Source organism: Lineus longissimus, chromosome 17 (genome assembly GCF_910592395.1).
Source record: "Lineus longissimus chromosome 17, tnLinLong1.2, whole genome shotgun sequence".
In the NCBI taxonomy this organism is placed as follows: Eukaryota; Metazoa; Nemertea; class Pilidiophora; order Heteronemertea; family Lineidae; genus Lineus; species Lineus longissimus.
Window position 1 is genome coordinate 9,085,291 of NC_088324.1, and position 20,985 is coordinate 9,106,275.

General features: G+C 39.9%; 1 protein-coding gene and 1 long non-coding RNA gene across 3 annotated transcripts; both read left to right on the forward strand.

Moving 5' to 3' along the window:
* The first annotated feature begins 1,424 nt into the window (after positions 1 to 1,424).
* On the forward strand, positions 1,425 to 12,283 carry LOC135501529 (4-hydroxybutyrate coenzyme A transferase-like). Of its 2 annotated transcripts, XM_064793681.1 has the most exons (10): positions 1,425 to 1,593; positions 2,411 to 2,563; positions 3,214 to 3,453; positions 3,882 to 4,070; positions 4,419 to 4,526; positions 5,137 to 5,244; positions 7,717 to 7,854; positions 8,152 to 8,280; positions 8,832 to 9,039; positions 9,366 to 12,283. In XM_064793681.1, the coding sequence occupies exons 1-9, from the start codon at positions 1,425 to 1,427 to the stop codon at positions 9,017 to 9,019; spliced, it is 1,422 nt and encodes a 473-aa protein (XP_064649751.1). In that variant the 3' UTR covers positions 9,020 to 9,039; positions 9,366 to 12,283. The 2 variants fall into 2 exon arrangements, with proteins under 2 accessions (XP_064649751.1, XP_064649750.1); XM_064793680.1 differs by having other exon boundaries at positions 8,832 to 12,283.
* A 6,202-nt stretch (positions 12,284 to 18,485) lies between these two features.
* LOC135501114 (uncharacterized) lies at positions 18,486 to 19,970 on the forward strand. Its single transcript, XR_010449560.1, has 3 exons — positions 18,486 to 18,623; positions 19,012 to 19,081; positions 19,860 to 19,970. It is a non-coding gene; the product is annotated as an uncharacterized LOC135501114 (long non-coding RNA).
* Positions 19,971 to 20,985: the final 1,015 nt, after the last annotated feature.

Sequence of the window (20,985 nt, forward strand, 5' to 3'; positions counted from 1 at the left end):
AAATGTTGCTATTGTCGGAGGAGACTTGGCGATATGAAGCATGAAGTCCTGTGCTAATTCCTTCTAATATAAGGTAGGTTTCGATACCCTTACGAAGATCTTTGAAGGAAGGAGTATGAGGTACATGTATGTAAATGTATACAGACGACCTTTTAATGCGAAATTTTCATATCAATGTTGGTTTGACAGTAATTCTTCAAAATATCACGAAAACGATATTCCCTCTCAATCAACTAGACGTTGATGTTTTCACCCCAAATCTTGGTTCAGTACTCAGACTGACATTGTCTTCAATGAAAACGCCTCTTTTATGCGCAAAAGACAAACTTCACAAACGAAAACACCTTCAACGCAATCTACTATAGGACTATTTTTCAGATGAAAGATCTTCTTCTTCTTCTTTTCCTCCTCCTCCTCCTCCCCTCCCCTCCCTCTCCCAAGATGCCTTGACTGAGATTCGGACCACAGATCGTTGGGCTCTTAATTAAATCGAATTATTGCCGTGCGTTTGTTTCCTTGGAAATGTGCCGCGCCCCTTAGACTCCTGCGCGGTTATGAGACCGCGCAGAGTCTAACCACTGCTGAGACAAGACCACTTATGAATATTCATAGGTTGGAGTCCAGGCCTATCTATAAGACGAGTGCATGTTTTTTACTCTCAAGTACATATTTGGAGAGGTATTGAAAAAATATTTGTTGTGGCAAGTCTACAGATATAAAGAAATTATTTGATGAAAAAATTAATTTCGAATTTTGCTAATTGGGTAATAGGGGGCGTGTTTTGAGTTTTTTCTGCCAGTTGGCTGAAAAGAGTGGAAATATCAAAGTCTGTCTAATTTGTCGATTATCAAAAAATTCCGTGGTCAATCACCATTTTATTTTTCACCATTTACTTGCCCGACTGTCCGGAATAACATAATCTAAATTTCAGATTCACAACACCACGCGTTCTTTGATGCGTCGCGGTCAAACATTAACTGCTAAAAGGCTTAAAAAATCAATTGTGGTCTTGTCTCTGCTGACACTGGCCGCCATCTTACATCAGCTCCTCTCCGAGTCCGTAGAGTAGACACTGGTGCTTGAAGACACCCAGGAACAATCGAGATCAAGAAGCCCCTAATTAAACAATACAGAACTTCAAAAGACCACGCTGCTTTTTTTAGTGTCCAGGTAATATGCGTGTCTTTGTAGATGACTGGTCATCGCTAAGTTTGATTATAATACCGCCAGACGCCTGTGACTCATGGAAATGTTGGCAGAGAAAATATCCTCTGCCCCTGTTCCAATCTCCCAGCAAGCCGCTAAAGTACACTAGTATACACGGTGCAGGTGTCATCAGGCAATCGTTATCAACGGCAAAGCATGGAGATTGCCGCTATTTCGGAGCTCTTCAACGCGAGGATCAAGAGGAGGCGAATCTCAAGATGGCGGGTGTTCGTCATTGCCGACAGATTTTCCGCAACAAAATCACCGATATCTTCAATGATTTTCGACAGAAACGCTTCCATTATTCGCCAGAGCCGTTCCATCCTATACCAAACAAGTGGCCGAAATGGATGACCGCGGAGGAAGCGGTTTCTGTGATAAATTCGGGTGAGAAAGTTGACACCGGGCGAATGTCATTGAGATTGACCATGCACTGTGCTATGCATGCGGATGATGACGTCAATGTCACTGTCAGCTGTGAACACAGAAAGTTGTGTTTTGGTGGCTAAATTCATGCCCCAGGGCCAGGTGCTAAAGGAACAAGTTATGAAGGATGAAAACACTTGTGTAGATTGCAGTTTATGGTGCACGGTAAATAATTTTGACAACGTAAAATTAAAAACACCTACCTAGGCTACCCTTGACCCTGTATATGTGACCCGTCACAGCAAAACCAGGCGCATGTGGCACAGAAGATGAGCCTAAGTGACACCAGGAGATAATGGAAGAAATTGATGTGGTGATATTTCACAAAAGGCAGACAACGGAGAAATGACCAAACAGTCCGTTTCAACCAACAATCAAAACTTAAAATAATACATAGGCCTATAAATACAGCCTCACCACAGCCAGTGGTCTGCAGCCTACACCTAATGCTGGTCAGTCCAGTCTGTTGTGCTAAGTTATATTCTATCATGTCAATTACATTGCCTATAGGATACAGTATGCAGTATAAGTAGGTCAAGGCATAAGGCCATGCTACGAGCCGTACAAACAGTCTGACCTCTCTAATCAGGGCACCTCCCTATTAAGGACAACACTTGTCAGTCCCGAGGGTGTCCTTAATAAAGAGGTTCTACTGTACTTGGACTTTACCATAACAATCGACATTACTCGCAAGCTCGTACGCTTGGCCGGCAGTGTGTAAAATTCGCAATGCCAGAAACGATCACCTATTTCAATGATCTTCTTGTTCCACTTCCAGACTGGCGTGTCTTCATCCATGGAGCAGCAGCAACACCTATTGCCCTTATTGATGCTCTTACAAAGCACGGAAAGCAATCCAGATTAAAAAATGTAGAGTTAATCCATATTCACACCGAGGGCGTGGCTGAGTATACAAAGCCAGAATTCGAAGGTAAAATAGATTTTTCATGTAAAGTATTGGTGCCGCTGCCAGAACCCCCCTCCCCCCCCATTTCGATACGTTTGGGGTCATGTGCATTCCAATTTTCTGGGGGGGGGATTTTCTAAGTTAAAAACTAGGATGAAAAATCCCTCAGGAAATGATAAGAAAATGTACTTTTTCAGAAGGCTGAGAAGGATTTCTTGTAACTTTGTTTCTTCTGACAAAAGGGTTGCTTCTTCCTTAAAAAGTGTGGCAACTTTACGTATTGTAGAACATGTAACATTTGGAGTGCCTCACTTATGAACGTATTTTTCCATAGGGAGGAGGTGATTCTGGGGAGATCTCAGTAGAACCACTTGCCAAACAAATGACAGAGGCTAGGTAAAATCCAGGTTGCCTCAGCGATTGGCCAAGGCCAGGGCTAAGTTCTTGGTTGAGCAAACTACCACGTCACACCACCTGCAGAATATCAAAACAATCGGGGGTGGAATATCAGTGTGGTCTGTGAGTGTGATTGGTGATCTTGGCTACAACGTATATGCGGCCAAAATTTGGTGAATTTATCTTGTGATCGTTATCATAGGAGTTAATTCAAAATCAATAGTAGCTAATCTTTTTCGTGACACCTAGTATGATGTGATGAAATGGTCATTTTCCAGGAATCTTCAGGTCCAACTGTCTATTCATTGCTGGCAACGCGAGAAAAGCAGTGGCTGAGGGTCGGGCTGACTTTCTTCCCATCTTCCTCAGTGAAATACCACATCTTTTCCGTCGCAAGATCCTCAATTTGGATGCTGCGCTCATCCAAGTAAGCCCACCAGATAAACACGGATTCTGCACTTTAGGGCCGAGTGTCGATTGTACGAGAGCAGCTATACAGAATGCCAAGTATATTGTTGGTTAGTATTATCAATATGCACAACATGCGAAAGGGTTGACGAATTACCAATTGCGGCATATCCTTCTTTGGTATGTATAGATATAGAAACACTGTCACAGGAGGCCAAAAGTAAATATGGCCATTAATTGCTTTACAACGACCAAGTACAGTAGAACCTCTCTAATAAGGACACCCTTGGGACTGACAAGTGCTGTCCTTGATAGGAAGGTGTCCTGATTAGAGCGGTCAAATTGAGTGGAAACAACCAATTTGGGACCAAAACTAGTGTCCTTAATAGAGAGGTGTCCGTTAAGGGAGGTTCCACTGTATATACACTAGGGAGCTGACGTTACACCCCACCTGACGTTGCTCTGATTAGATATGAGTTTAAATGGCTTTCCTGAAGGGGGCAGGTATTAAGTAAACATCTGTATTGCCATGTTTCAGGCCAAGTAAACCCCTATCTTCCGAGGACGTTCGGTGATGGCGTTATCCATCTGTCTCACTTTGATGCAGTGGTGGAATGCGAGATGCCACTGCCGTCGGGAAAGCCTTCCGTGTTGACGCTGGAGGAACGCAAAATTGGCCGATTTATTGCTGATAATTTAGTGCAAGATGGAGCAACTTTACAAATGGGTAAGAAGATGTTGCATAAGCAATTTGAGATAGGCCCCGTACAGAGTGTGGTATGATCTCCATGCCTTCCTTTTGGCTCCATCAACGTATTATTGCCATCCCCTCTTTGAACAAAACCATAAGGTCACAACAGAAAAGTTGCTTCAACACGAAAAGGCCACCTGAAGTGGGTTAGGTTGCTTTTGTGATCTGCCTTCATGGTATGAGATTTCAATTATTGTAAAGTTTGAATTGAGAACATAAAAAATAACCAAGAATTGATAAAGGCTAATCTCAATTTAAAATTCTTGATTAAAGACTAATCATTATCAATTCCGGCTTTAACTTGTTCTTTTCATTTCATTTCAGGCATCGGATCAATTCCTGACGCTGTTCTCTCGAAGTTGGAAAACCACCGTGATCTCGGAATCCACTCGGAGATGTTCAGCGACGGGGTAGTGGATTTAGTAGAGCAAGGTAGAAATATTCGAAATCACGAACAACACTTTTTCTAACAATTTTCGTCCAGCCCCTTTTCAACAATGAGGTGGTCGTAATTTACCATAATGCTCGGGCCAATCCGGAGCATAGGCCCGCAGTGTGTAATCTTAGCTTTGCCGCTTATTGAAGAAATGGTGTCAATAACTAGTATGATTAACAGCCGGTTACGTCAAATCTGTCAATTCATTGCTGAACTAGCCAATCCAGACAGAATTCGCGCTTGAAGACATGCTTCCATTCATGAATGTGGCTATGCAGTATTGCGATCGTGGTTTGGGGCATGGCCAACGGACTTGTCGTTTAAAACCGAGAATGAAGTATTTTACTATCTGCCTGGGTGAACAATTTTTGTCTTAAACACTCGTTCAAGATTGTATAACAAGATGGAAGAATAAAAAAATAACTTCCTGGTTGTTAAAGAGACTTGTGCCACTAATTAAAAGATACGACACCACTGGCATTTATCACCACGGGGCTAAGTGTCCTAATAACAAGCACAGCTGGAGTTCCTGAAAGAATCTCCCTAACAGGGACTGCTCTTCATATTTCTTCACCCTGTCATATGTAATTGTTTCTTCTGTTACAGGGGCGATCACTAATGCACATAAAAAGCTCCAAACTGGAAAGATTGTTGGGGGATTTGCATTCGGAACAAAGAGACTCTATGATTTTCTCGATGACAACCCGTTTGTTGGTGAGTGAACCGTGAACCATTCAGAAAACACCAAGGCTTTACTACGAGGTCTGTGACCTATGAAGGTCAAAGCAAGATTAGCTTACCTTGTTTTGGTGAATCCTCCCCTAATCCCGTATTACAAGCAATGACCAGCATCTTGACACCTTTACCTTGGAAACACATCCAATAATATCAACATAATCAAAGTGTACAAGGATATACACAGGACTCCATATTTTGCCCTCAAGTAGTCATGATGTCGTGCATTGTCTGTGCATGCTCATGGGGCTGCAGTGCTTTAGATGTTACAAGCAATGTACGGTTTATTGTGTAAAATGTAGGTCGCAAAGTCAATAATGATGCAAAATGTATGCAAGGTACAATGAACATGTAATGTAGGTATGACTTTCACATGTGCCACCCCAGCACATTGCCATTGAAGACTGTTAGTGTTACAAATTTGGCCTTTATTTTATTTTCCTTCAGTGAGACATATTTGTTTCTTTTCAGTCGTGTGTGATATCTGAGCCATTGAGGCATCTTTAGATTCCTTTTCAGTCTTGTGTGATATTTGAGGCCTCTACTTCCTTTTCAGTCTTGCATGATATTTGAGGCCGCTTCTTCCTTTTCAGTCTTGTGTGATATTTGAGGCCTCTTCTTCCTTAACAGTCTTGCATGATATTTGAGGCCTCTTCTTCCTTTACAGTCTTGTGTGATATTTAAGGCCTCTACTTCCTTTTCAGTCTTGCATGATATTTGAGGCCTCTTCTTCCTTTACAGTCTTGCGTGATATTTGAGGCCTCTTCTTCCTTTACAGTCTTGCGTGATATTTGAGGCCTCTTCTTCCTTTACAGTCTTGTGTGATATTTGAGGCCTCTTCTTCCTTTACAGTCTTGTGTGATATTTGAGGCCTCTTCTCCCTTTACAGTCTTGTGTGATATTTGAGGCCTCTTCTTCCTTTACAGTCTTGTGTGATATTTGAGGCCTCTTCTTCCTTTACAGTCTTGTGTGATATTTGAGGCCTCTTCTCCCTTTACAGTCTTGCGTGATATTTGAGGCCTCTTCTTCTTTTACAGTCTTGCGTGATATTTGAGGCCTCTTCTCCCTTTACAGTCTTGCGTGATATTTGAGGCCTCTTCTCCCTTTACAGTCTTGCGTGATATTTGAGGCCTCTTCTTCCTTTACAGTCTTGTGTAATATTTGAGGCCTCTTCTTCCTTTACAGTCTTGTGTGATATTTGAGGCCTCTTCTCCCTTTACAGTCTTGCGTGATATTTGAGGCCTCTTCTTCCTTTACAGTCTTGCGAGATATTTGAGGCCTCTTCTCCCTTTACAGTCTTGCGTGATATTTGAGGCCTCTTCTCCCTTTACAGTCTTGCGTGATATTTGAGGCCTCTTCTCCCTTTACAGTCTTGCGTGATATTTGAGGCCTCTTCTCCCTTTACAGTCTTGTGTGATATTTGAGGCCTCTTCACCCTTTACAGTCTTGCGTGATACTTGAGGCCTCTTCTTCCTTTTCAGTCTTGCAGGATATTTGAGGCCTCTTCTTCCTTTTCTTCTTTTCAGTCTTGTGTGATATTTGAGGCCTCTTCTTCCTTTTCTGTCTTGCATGATATTTGAGGCCTCTTCTTCCTTTACAGTCTTGCAAGATATTTGAGGCCTCTTCTCCCTTTACAGTCTTGTGTGATATTTGACGCCTCTTCTCCCTTTACAGTCTTGTGTGATATTTGAGGCCTCTTCTTCCTTTACAGTCTTGTGTGATATTTGAGGCCTCTTCTCCCTTTACAGTCTTGCGTGATATTTAAGGCCTCTTCTCCCTTTACAGTCTTGCGTGATATTTGAGGCCTCTTCTCCCTTTACAGTCTTGTGTGATATTTGAGGCCTCTTCTCCCTTTACAGTCTTGCGTGATATTTGAGGCCTCTTCTTCCTTTTCAGTCTTGCAGGATATTTGAGGCCTCTTCTTCCTTTTCAGTCTTGTGTGATATTTGAGGCCTCTTCTTCCTTTTCTGTCTTGCGTGATATTTGAGGCCTCTTCTTCCTTTACAGTCTTGCAAGATATTTGAGGCCTCTTCTCCCTTTACAGTCTTGTGTGATATTTGAGGCCTCTTCTCCCTTTACAGTCTGGCGTGATATTTGAGGCCTCTTCTCCCTTTACAGTCTTGCGTGATATTTGAGGCCTCTTCTTCCTTTTCAGTCTTGCAGGATATTTGAGGCCTCTTCTTCCTTTTCAGTCTTGCAGGATATTTGAGGCCTCTTCTTTCTTTTCTGTCTTGTGTGATATTTGAGGCCTCTTCTTCCTTTTCAGTCTTGTGTGATAATTGAGGCCTCTTCTTCCTTTTCAGTCTTGCATGATATTATTGAGACATTCTGTGTTTCTTACTGACAGTCTTTTGTGATATTTGTGACCTATTCTCCTTGTGTCGTATTTGAAATATCATTTTGATTCTCAGTCTTGTGCGATATTTGAGATATCTTTCTTTTCTTTTTCAGTCCTGTATGATATTTCTTATGTGAACAGTACTGCTATAATATCACAGAATCCGAAAGTGACAGCCATTAACTCATGCATCGAAGTCGATCTTACTGGTCAAGTGGTATCAGATTCTATTGGAACTAGGATGTTCTCTGGTAGGTACTTCAAAGAGGATTTTGTCCAACTAGCGTTTTAGCCCACCTTTAATTTCCACCGCCGGAGAAAATGATCTTTCTCATATCCTGCTTTAAACAATGACACAGATCAGTTAGTTAGATTCGTCCTACAGAACATGTGGAAAATAGGGTTCCGTTCAGAAAGTCATGTATAGGAATTCCATAGTAATGACTCGATGCATCTATTGCTTTGATACTGACTGTAACAATAAAAGGCATGTGTAAACCGAATTTAAACATGAATGAAATGTTCTGTCGATTCACTATTACCGGTAGGTGTTGGCGGCCAAGTTGACTTCATACGAGGTGCGGCCTTAGGCCAAGACGGCCTGGGTAAACCTATTATCGCCATGTCCTCAACAACCAAGAAAGGCGAGTCGAAAATCAACCCTTTCATTAAAGAAGGTGAGTCTTGATTGCGTTGGTTGGGGAGTTTCAAAAAGTAACTTCAATTCACTTTTATTTTACACTTGTCAATGAATAAGTTTGCCGCATCCAAGAAATTTGTCAGCTCAGTTGATTTTACAGTTTAGAAAGTTATTTGACCAGAAGATGAGTGTGAAAGGCCTATATTACATGCACTAGGCCTATGTGTACAGGCGCACCAAAACTAGTTTTAAAAATGGAGTCTACACAGTATTTGATCAAGTGTACACTGGTACATGCAATGTGGTCAATTTTGAAAGATTTTGTTTCTAAAAGGGGCACGCACCCCAAGCCATTGCCCCCTTCCCCGCGTATGCCACGATGTCAATCTATAAATATAGCATATCGGTTGAAAATTAATGCTATATGATATGCATCGCTTTATGTAGACTTACATGCACGTACTATAAGACCGCTCACTATTCAGTTTCTCTTTAAACGCACACGCATGGCTTCAGAGTTATCCGTGTACTAAGGGAACAATTCGTATTGTGTTCATCTGTCTTACCCTGCTCCCCTATGTGTTTCAGGTGCGGGTGTGGTGACCACGCGAGCTCACGTCCACTACATCGTGACAGAGTACGGCATTGCTTACTTATTTGGTAAAAACCTCCGGCAGAGGGCGTATGAACTGATACGGATAGCTCATCCAGATCACCGGGAAAGATTAGAGAAAGCCGCCTTTGAGCGCCTCAAGTGCTTGCCTTCTCCTGACTAATCGAGAGGTAATCTCCAGTGGTACGTTCTCGTGTGTCCCTTAGGGTACCTTAAATAAAAATAGTGATACTGTTATATGACTTATGTTCTTGTAAAGCCAATGACCTTACGTATAGTAATTTATTGAAGTCACTCTGCTGATGCCTTGACTCACGGCTCTGGGTAGTTTGAAACTACTGTTTTTATCTGGTGCGCTAGTCACATGAGGCAAGCAATTCATGTACTCTTTAACGGCTGTTAGTATTTAATTTTAGAATCGAGGTCTTGTGCCATGGTCCACAGGGTTAAAAATGATAAGGTGGTGATTATCGGTCACGTCACGGACCTTGGCTTTTTTTCGTCCCCAGGTACACGCCTACCAGAGAACCACTATCATGCTCGAATGTCTGCAACGTATCACAATGCCTCTCATTTATGAAGACATTGGTAATCTGTTACCTTTCAATCGAATAGATTATGTATCATTTATCTATCTGTAAAAATTTCATGCCAAGTTGTCTCCAGCAGAAAGGGTTTAAATCCACCAAGAAAGAACTTCTGTACGTTAACACGTTCACTCCCCATTTTTTTGCGCGCACCGCCATTTGCAAGGTTTTGCTCCATTGCCACACCACGAGTGTAGGCCGTGAGCCCAGAGCCCATTGCCACACCAGGAGTGTAGGCCGTGAGCCCAGAGCCCATTGCCACACCAGGAGTGTAGGCCGTGAGCCCAGAGCACACCTAGTGCATAATAACGTATATCCCATAATGCTTTACAGAACGGAAGCATATTCACCCTTGCCAGTCATTTGAAATACATGGAATAATGCATAAACTGCTCCGAATATACGCGTGCCTTGGCAATGGTGGAGAAAACTCTCGCCTTGGCAATGGAGCAGGACCCAGCTTTCAAGTATATTCGTGGCTCGGCGGCGAACGTGTTAAGATGTACAGAGGAATTTTGCGTCGTGACTGAGTCTCGTGACGTCAACAACATGCATGGCATCGTCAAAATCTGCGTGACGTAGCCACCGGTCACCATCTTGATATGTTTTTTTTTAAAACATTTGGGTCTTACTTTGCTTTAGTTTTGATATGATTTTTTTAAAACATTTGGGTCTTACATTGCTTTAGTTTTGATATGATTTTTTTTAAAAACATTTCAGTCTTACTTTACTTTAGTTTTGTTGAGTATAAAAACTAACAAGAAAGTAAGCGTATATTTTTGTGAATGTTGTGTTTGTATTAATAATGAAACATGCATGTTGTCGGAAGAACAAATAAAGACTAAGAATTTGGAACATTCGGAAAGGCCAAATAGCTGTCTTTTAAATCTAAAGCTAGCCCGAGTTTTCCAGAAATATGGTAATTACCTTTTATTTCAACCCCTTTAACTGCGTGGGACGGTAAACTGGCCTTTAACTGTAGTGAGGTATCCCCCACAGTACGGTAAACTGGCCTGGTAAATCCCCTTTTAGATTTGTTGGCATTCATCTGGTAGTGCATGCGCATTGATGGGTTCCTTAGGCATGTACCTTTATTGATGCACATGCATGACCGGATGCAAAATCAGGAAATTATGTTTGAAATTCTGCCAATTGTGGTGTCGATTCAAAGTATTCAAAGTAGTATTAGGAGTTTAATTATCTTGTAAAAGTCCACTATGGTCAGAATTTTATACCTTGTGCTAGTTTAGGTGCTCTAGTCATCTTTTTTATAGTTAATAGTCGTACTTCCACCTATCAAATCCCCGTGTCTTTTGCGCTTACACCTATGAAATGCCATGTCTAAATAGACCCGTGTGTCAAATCCCCGTGTCTATTAGCCCCATCGAGCTCGACGGGGCAAATCGGGGGCTAATTTAGACCCGTGTTCAACACGGGTTTTTTGATAGGTGGAACGGCAATTGCAAGTTCTAAGATCCGGCGACAGATGGCGCGGTGTAGTTGCCTCGGTATTGCGCCCCCTCCAACGGGAAAGAAACACAGGAGAGCTCCCTTCATACAGCGCACCTGTCGCCGGGGCTATTAACCATTATCTAACACAACTGATAGGTGTAAGTGCGCCACAGGTTTTTTGACACACGGCGAAGACACGGGTCTTGAAAAAACACGGGGTTTTATGATAGGTGGAACTACGACTAATGTATTGTAGTCATGCGTCCCTATTCTTAGTCTTTATCTTAATAGATATTTATTCTTGGTTGAAGTAACAAAATATGTTATCATATTTCACGATTTTGACAAGAATTTGTGTTAACTCACTTGTATATCTAATTGTCTTAGATTTTAGAAGGTAGGACCATTTGGTGTTGTCATGTCAGGAGATTGTTTAGGTGACTGTAAACCAAAGGATTTAAAATTCATTATCCAACTTTAAGATAGAATTCTCTACCTATTTCCTCTAAATTTCTCATCCCATGTGACCCCACCCGAAGATATTTTTTGTTTGGCCAAACAGTAAACTACCTCTACGATAATGAAGGTAGTTGGGTACGTCAGGAACAGCCTTGATTTGGTTTTCTTTTGGACGCTTTATTCTAAAGGAAGTGACTACTTGGCAAGCCCGGCTTACCAAACAGCGACTTTTTCTTGTCCTGAATGGAGAGCCGAACTCATTAATATTAAAGTAAAGTCTCCAGCTCGCCAGACGGGGTAGATTTTTTACCTGTTTGGCAAGCCCGGCTGGCCGAACAGGGTGGCTTTTTAGTGCTGTTTGGCAAGCGGCTCTCCAACCAGGACAAAAAAAGATGCCTGTTCGGCGAGCGGCTTGCCAAATAGACCCGGCCTATTCTAAAACGTGTGTTTGCTCTGTTATTCAATGATACTTATTGCAATTCAGTATATTAACCCAGGAAATTCAATGACAGAACCACGCCAGTGGGATTACTGAGGCATTAGACTGCACCTTTGTGATGGTCTTTGACATCGGTTTCACTGACCTCTTGGATTGGATGAAAGGTAAAGCCCACTCCTACATGCCCGCATGACGGGTAATTTGCTGGTAAATAAAGAGGACGACTGCCATCAGCCATTCCCAAATCTCCTCTCCTCAAATGTTGTTGTGCTAGTTACAGCTAAGCTGCAATGAAAGAGCTTTAAATATGTGCCATAAACTTGTTAATTGAAATTTTGGTTTAGTTGTAGCCAAGCTACCATTGATCGGCAAGTGCATCCGTTTGTGGTAAACTTGATATAATGTTAGTCAGAAAGGATGCATAGTTTAGTTGTATCTAATTGTAAATTGTCACAATTGAGCTTTAAATGTGTACAATAAATTGTTCATTCAGAAAATTGTGTTATCTCCCTCATTCTCGCAAAGTCATCTAATTGTAGGTCAAACTACACTTGCCTATTGTTATCAGGTTCAACACTGATGCAGCTGTACAGGAATTGTTTGGGCAAGAAATATTGACAAATCAACCTTGAAAATGAATCAATCAATTAATCAATTAAAATATTTATATAGCGCCTGATTCGAGGAAACAATTTCCTCGACTCTCAGGCGCTGTTGAAAAAAGCATGCCTGAATAAGTGAGTTTTTAGAACGACCTTGAAAGATACCACTGAATCCGCCTTGCGGATGGACGTAGGGAGTTGATTCCAGAGGTATGGAGCAGCCCTGCAGAATGCTCGGTCACCAAATGTCTTGCATTTGGTGACCGAGCATTCTGCAGGGCGGCTCCATCTGAACGCAGAGAGTATGAGGTCCCCCATGGACAGGCTGCATATCGCAGAGTAGTTGTGTCACCCTGAAAACATTTTTCACCCCAAGTATAAAACTGTGTTGACTATCTGAACATCCTCCCCTTGCAGATCTCTAACTACTCGGATTTGTTTTGTCTTTCCAGGACAAATTGTTGGACAGCAAGCAGTATATTACAGACTGTATTCATCTGCTTCGAGCTTGGCTGTCTACCTGATCAGAAATTCTATTCATAAATCCTCCGCCACAGTTATCAAACAACCTCACCTAGCATCTATTTATTGGTAGCTGGCCATACTCCATGAGATGTATTTAATAACAAGTAATAACCTTAATTGGTGCTGGTAAGGATGCATGGAGCATTTAGCAGCATACAGTAGAACCTCCCCAAGCAGACACCTCTCTAATAAGGACACTAGGTTTGCTCCCAAATTGGTTGTTTCCATTCTATTTGACCTCTAATCAGGATGCCTCCCTATTAAGGACAGCACTTGTCAGTCCCAAGGGTGTCTCTACTGTATATTTACGAATGAATACAACCTCTTGAATACTGAGGATGTACATTCATGGTAAAAGACATATTGAAGTGTATCATTAAGTATTCATTTGGTCCTGGTGGACATAGATATGAGCTGTAACTCGCTTGGAAACTTTTAGATTTCTGTAAAAGTCATCTCTGGGCAAAAGAACGAGTGGGTATTCCCAGTTAATGAACAGAAAATATTTCAAACTACAGTAGAACCTCCCAAGATTTGGGGTGAAAATATCAAAGTCCAGTTGATTGAGAGGGAATATCGTTTTCGTGATATTTTGAAGAATTACTGGCAAACCAACATTGATATAAAAATTTCGCTTTAACATCTATCAGATTATGTATCTATCATCAATATCCCGCATTTTCAGCGTTATATCACGCACAGTTTGCGGATGCAGACCACTTTAAAAATACCTTGTACCCAGGTCTTACAGGCTTTTCAGTCCTATACATTCATGCTCATTTATGGTCATATGGGCCCTGGATCCAAGGCCTCTTTTTGAGTTTGATGGCAGAATTTTGCAAAAATTTACCAAATATTTGAAAAACCATAAAGAGGTTGGAATTTTGAGCCGATTTTTGCATGCAGCATCTGTACGACATCAACAACTACATTGGCAGTGTTTTATTGGTTCTGACATGTCTAGATATCGATTATAACAATATATCATTTTGTGTCATTTTTGGATGGATTTTCAGGGTAAACACGAGCGTCGCTAAGATGCTAAAGATTTTGGAACGTAATGATAGATACATATTCTGATTGATGCTGAAGCGAAATATCGATATCAGTGCTGATTAGCCATTTATTCTTCTAAATATCACGAAATGACAACTTGATCATGTTCTCAAAATATCAACTTTTTACAAAACATTTCTTGATGATATGGAAGTGAATGTCGATCTGAGTACCAATCCAAGATTTGGGGTGAAAACATCAAAGTCTAGTTGATTGAGAGGGAATATCGTTTTCGTAATATTTTGAAGAATTACTGCCAAACCAACATTGATATAAAACTTTCGCTTTAACATCTATCAGATTATGTACATGTATCTATCATCAATGTCCCGCATTTTCAGCGTTATATCACGCACAGTTTGCGGATGCAGACCACTTTAAAAATACCTTGTACCCAGGTCTTACAGGCTTTTCAGTCCTATACATTCATGCTCATGGATGGTCATATGGGCCCTGGATCCAAGGCCCCTTTTTGAGTTTGATTGCAGAATTTTGTAAAAATTTACCAAATGTTTGAAAAACCATGAAGCGGTTGGAATTTTGAGCTGATTTTTGCATGCAGCATCTGCACGACATCAACAACTACATTGGCAATGTTTTATTGGTTCTGACATGTCTAGATATCAATTATAACAATATATCATTTTGTGTCATTTTTGGATGAATTTTCAGGGCAAACACGAGCGTCGCTAAGATGCTAAAAATTTTGGAACGTAATGATAGATACATATTCTGATTGATGCTAAAGCGAAATATCGATATCAGTGCTAATTAACCATTTATTCTTCTAAATATCACGAAATGACAACTTGATCATGTTCTCAAAATATCAACTTTTTAAAAAATATTTCTTTATGATATGGAAGTGAATGTCGGTCTGAGTACTGAACCAAGCTTTGGAGTAAAACATCAAAGTCTAGTTGATTGAGAGGGAATATCGTTTTCGTGATATTTTGAAGAATTACTGCCAAACCAACATTGATATAAAACTTTCGCTTTAACATCTATCAGATTATGTATCTATCATCAATATCCCGCATTTTCAGCGTTATATCACGCACAGTTTGCGGATGCAGACCACTTTAAAAATACCTTGTAACCAGGTCTTACAGGCTTTTCAGTCCTATACATTCATGCTCATGGATGGTCATATGGGCCCTGGATCCAAGGCCCCTTTTTGAGTTTGATGGCAGAATTTTGCAAAAATTTACCAAATATTTGATAAACCATGAAGCGGTTGGAATTTTGAGCTGATTTTTGCATGCAGCATCTGTACGACATCAACAACTACATTGGCAGTGTTTTATTGGTTCTGACATGTCTAGATATCAATTATAACAATATATCATTTTGTGTCATTTTTGGATGGATTTTCAGGGCAAACACGAGCGTCGCTAAGATGCTAAAAATTTTGGAACGTAATGATAGATACATATTCTGATTGATGCTGAAGCGAAATATCGATATCAGTTCTAATTAACCATTTATTCTTCTAAATATCACGAAATGACAACTTGATCATGTTCTCAAAATATCAACTTTTTAAAAAACATTTCTTGCTGATATGGAAGTGAATGTCGATCTGAGTACTAATCCAAGATTTGGGGTGAAAACATCAAAGTCTAGTTGATTGAGAGGGAATATCGTTTTCGTGATATATTGAAGAATTACTGCCAAACCAACATTGATATAAAACTTTCGCTTTAACATCTATCAGATTATGTATCTATCATCAATATCCCGCATTTTCAGCGTTGTATCACGCACAGTTTGCGGATGCAGACCACTTCAAAAATACCTTGTACCCAGGTCTTACAGGCTTTTCAGTCCTATACATTCATGCTCATGGATGGTCATATAAGCCCTGGATCCAAGGCCCCTTTTTGAGTTTGATTGCAGAATTTTGTAAAAATTTACCAAATGTTTGAAAAACCATGAAGCGGTTGGAATTTTGAGCTGATTTTTGCATGCAGCATCTGTACGACATCAACAACTACATTGGCAGAGTTTTATTGGTTCTGACATGGCTAGATATCACTTATAACAATATATCATTTTGTGTCATTTTTGGATGGATTTTCAGGGCAAACACGAGCGTCGCTAAGATGCTAAAAATTTTGGAACGTAATGATAGATACATATTCTGATTGATACTAAAGCGAAATATCGATATCAGTGCTAATTAACCATTTATTCTTCTAAATATCACGAAAATATCAACTTTTTAAAAAACATTTCTTGATGATATGGAAGTGAATGTCGGTCTGAGTACTGAACCAAGATTTGGGGTGAAAACATCAAAGTCTAGTTGATTGAGAGGGAATATCGTTTTCGTGATATTTTGAAGAATTACTGCCAAACCAACATTGACATAAAAATTTCACTTTAACATCTATCAGATTATGTATCTATCATCAATATCCCGCATTTTCAGCGTTATATCACGCACAGTTTGCGGATGCAGACCACTTAAAAAATACCTTGTACCCAGGTCTTACAGGCTTTTCAGTCCTATACATTCATGCTCATGGATGGTCATATGGGCCCTGTATCCAAGGCCCCTTTTTGAGTTTGATGGCAGAATATTGCAAAAAGTTACCAAATATTTGAAAAACCATGAAGCGGTTGGAATTTTGAGCTGATTTTTGCATGCAGCATCTGTACGACATCAACAACTACATTGGCAGTGTTTTATTGGTTCTGACATGGTTAGATATCACTTATAACAATATATCATTTTGTGTCATTTTTGGATGGATTTTCAGGGCAAACACGAGCGTCGCTAAGATGCTAAAAATTTTGGAACGTAATGATAGATACATATTCTGATTGATACTAAAGCGAAATAGCGATATCAGTGCTAATTAACCATTTATTCTTCTAAATATCACGAAAATATCAACTTTTTAAAAAATATTTCTTGATGATATGGAAGTGAATGTCGGTCTGAGTACTGAACCAAGATTTGGGGTGAAAACATCAAAGTCTAGTTGATTGAGAGGGAATATCGTTTTCGTGATATTTTGAAGAATTACTGCCAAACCAACATTGACATAAAAATTTCACTTTAACATCTATCAGATTATGTATCTATCATCAATATCCCGCATTTTCAGCGTTATATCACGCACAGTTTGCGGATGCAGACCACTTAAAAAATACCTTGTACCCAGGTCTTACAGGCTTTTCAGTCCTATACATTCATGCTCATGGATGGTCATATGGGCCCTGTATCCAAGGCCCCTTTTTGAGTTTGATGGCAGAATATTGCAAAAAGTTACCAAATATTTGAAAAACCATGAAGCGGTTGGAATTTTGAGCTGATTTTTGCATGCAGCATCTGTACGACATCAACAACTACATTGGCAGTGTTTTATTGGTTCTGACATGGTTAGATATCACTTATAACAATATATCATTTTGTGTCATTTTTGGATGGATTTTCAGGGCAAACACGAGCGTCGCTAAGATGCTAAAAATTTTGGAACGTAATGATAGATACATATTCTGATTGATACTAAAGCGAAATAGCGATATCAGTGCTAATTAACCATTTATTCTTCTAAATATCACGAAAATATCAACTTTTTAAAAAACATTTCTTGATGATATGGAAGTGAATGTCGGTCTGAGTACTGAACCAAGATTTGGGGTGAAAACATCAAAGTCTAGTTGATTGAGAGGGAATATCGTTTTCGTGATATTTTGAAGAATTACTGCCAAACCAACATTGATATAAAAATTTCACTTTAACATCTATCAGATTATGTATCTATCATCAATATCCCGCATTTTCAGCGTTATATCACGCACAGTTTGCGGATGCAGACCACTTTAAAAATACCTTGTACCCAGGTCTTACAGGCTTTTCAGTCCTATACATTCATGCTCATGGATGGTCATATGGGCCCTGTATCCAAGGCCCCTTTTTGAGTTTGATGGCAGAATATTGCAAAAAGTTACCAAATATTTGAAAAACCATGAAGCGGTTGGAATTTTGAGCTGATTTTTGCATGCAGCATCTGTACGACATCAACAACTACATTGGCAGTGTTTTATTGGTTCTGACATGTCTAGATATCAATGATAAATATCACGAAATATCACGAAATGACAACTTGATCATGTTCTCAAAATATCAACATTATTTGAAAATTTTCTTGATGATATGGAAGACAATGTCAGTCTAAGTACTTTTTTCCTCAGGTCACGCGCTATGGACGTTTTTTCATCGCATGGGAACACTGATGAATAGGAACATGAATGTCATTACACCGACTTGTGTCAGTTTCGCAAACCACTTTTACGTTCGTCTGAATACCGTGAAAAGAGAAACAGACCAAGGGTGGAGTGAATGGGGATAAATAGTTTCATAAAGCGGGTCCATAGAAGGTCTGGCGAACCATTTGTCACTGCAGGCCTAAGTTTCTCGCAATCTTTTCATTCGCTTTAGATGTACCGCCTATATTACATAACATGATTACGCCTTCGTCAAAGAATGACGAGTCTCGCAAACCCGCCGAAGAGGCAAGATCCACGTGGCCGTCTCGGCCATCTTGAAAACGTGTCTGTGAAATCGTTCACCAAAATCTCAATTTACCTCACGAAAATTCATAGTTCAACAGAAACAACATCATAGAATTGATGGTAAGTTTTCAGGCCATATCAATGTGCAGGTTGTTCGTCTAAACTGGTTGTAATTGCCGAGATATTTGCGATTTTTGTTGGTGCTGTACAGTTGGTTGCTTGACCAGAAATGGAAGTCCCTTTGAGTCTCATTATTTGAACTGCGATGCGGACACAGCACCATGGAGGTTGCTATCCCTTGGCCGGCGCAGGCCCTACCTTTGCAAGACCACCAACTACACTATATTGTGATATTTCTTTTGACAGAACGTGTCTTTTACCCCCCCCCCCCCCCTCCCCTCAACGAGATGCTGTCCTGTGTAGTTTGCAAGAAGTACATGAATTATCATGATACTGCCCCCAAATTTAACATTAATGCTTATCTACATATCCTTTTCTTTATTTGCAGCGCTCCTGCGTCCTGATGCCCTATACATGTACAGAGACTGCCGCTTCTCAGTTCAACTAAGAAAATAATTGTAAGTACACTAGTTGTTCTGAAACCTTTAGTCTAGCCAAGGAAAACAAACTGTGAAATTCTGTTCAAACTACAGTAAACTCGTCTGTCTAAAACAGGATTTTGGGACTTCCTGTCATGATCAGATATTGACCAATCAGAAGACCCCTTTTATGCTCGTTCGATTCAAACAGCATGGACCATGGAGTTACAGGGCTTCTGATTGGCCAACATATACCTGAGCGGACTTATACCTATCCCACAATTCTTGCTTGGGGAAAATGGCGACTGTTGAACTTCCTCGACAAATCTCGATATTATATTGAACGTAGAAATACAAATTGTACTCCACGTGCACACATGACATTTTATCGGCTTCGTTTAGGCAAAAACGATTGGAAATATTAGATCACTAAAAGTTATGGTTGAGGCATGTTCGAGTCGAGTTTTCAGTATATATAGCTTGTGAAAATAAATATCGGTCATTTTGAAAATGCCCTTTTCACAGAAAATTGGAGTTTACCATGACAGGCACACATATTCAAGCAATTTACTTGTTGTCCTGTCTTCTAATGTTCATGATATATTGAATGATTTTGGTGATAGTTATGAGTCCTAAGAATTAAAATCGAAGACAATTCTCCCTTCGTCCCTTGTCGCTTCGATTTTGTTGGTTGTGTGTGGCGTAAGCGTATAAACTTGCCACATCTCTAATCTGTACTGAATATTACTTGTGATATTTTTCATAATCAAACATTGTCTTTCATAATCAAACATTGTCTCTCTTTGTATCTTTCTAGGACGCCAAAGAACTTGTTCACGTACTCTATCCAGCCCATTCTCCGCAGATCTTCTCCATACGATGGCGACTCGATTTCAGTTCTTCAGTTAATCTGTAACTTCATTTAATCTGTATGATCTTTTGAACTAATTAATAAAATTATAAATTTTTATACAAGCTTCTTTTTATTGCCCACCAAGTTACGATGGGAGCGCACAATCAGTCCACAGCTTTCTGAAATGTTTTTCTTGATCTTTTTAATTGAATTGAAAAGATTTTCCTCCTCCAGTGAAACTTCTTCCGTGGCATCCTCAATTGTTTTGAAAACAGAAACCTGACATTACTTGGAAAGTTTTCTAAGTCCAAAATCAATTTGTTTCCTTGGCATAGTTTCCATTCTGTCTGCGAAATCCTCAAAAATACTCTAAGTACAAAATCGCTGTGTCATTCTTTTTTCTGTGATTTTTTCTCAAAAATACGCTAAGTACAAAATCGCTGTGTCATCCCTTTTTTTCTCAAAAATACGCCAAGTACAAAATCGCTGAGTCATTCTGTTTTCCTTTAAAAAATACGCTAAGTCCACAAAACTCGAAAAATAAATTGTGCGTGACCTCCCCTCGTAACTTTTTTCCTCTGCAAAGTTACGGAGCGAGGTCACGCTCGAGTTTTTTTTTGACGTTTTTGGAGATAGCCTATATTCTGAGGGTCCCCCTTTTTTGGAAAAAATCCGTTGATCCGAGGTTGTCCTTGTCCTTTAGAAGTCATTATGACTTGTTATTCATTGCAAAGTTCGATAGTTATTGCATTCAATGTTTATTTCATGTTCAATTGATACATTTGAATTCAAAGTTTCTATTATGTGCGATTCAATTGAAGATTACGAGTGATGTTTCCACATACTTTGGAAGACTTTGTGTGCAATTCATGTTATTATGCCCAAGTACAGTGCAGAGAATATTTTATATGTTGCACAGAAGTGTTTATGTGTGATATTACAACCGTTGAATCGTTGAAGGGATGAAAAAGGAACTTTGAAACAACCTATCAAAGCAGTTTCAAAGACCTTTTTCACCTTTTGCCAACAATTCAACGGAGGTAACGTCAACATAGATAATTCTGCATCGCATATAAATATCTCGCACTAT

Excerpts from the sequence above, each read along its gene's own strand:
- LOC135501529 (XM_064793680.1), top strand. The coding sequence starts at position 1,425 with ATGGCGGGTGTTCGTCATTGCCGACAGATTTTCCGCAACAAAATCACC. Across the intron at positions 2,564-3,213 it reads TACAAAGCCAGAATTCGAAG|GAATCTTCAGGTCCAACTGT; the intron begins GTAAAATAGATT and ends GTCATTTTCCAG. Across the intron at positions 7,855-8,151 it reads TGGAACTAGGATGTTCTCTG|GTGTTGGCGGCCAAGTTGAC; the intron begins GTAGGTACTTCA and ends TATTACCGGTAG.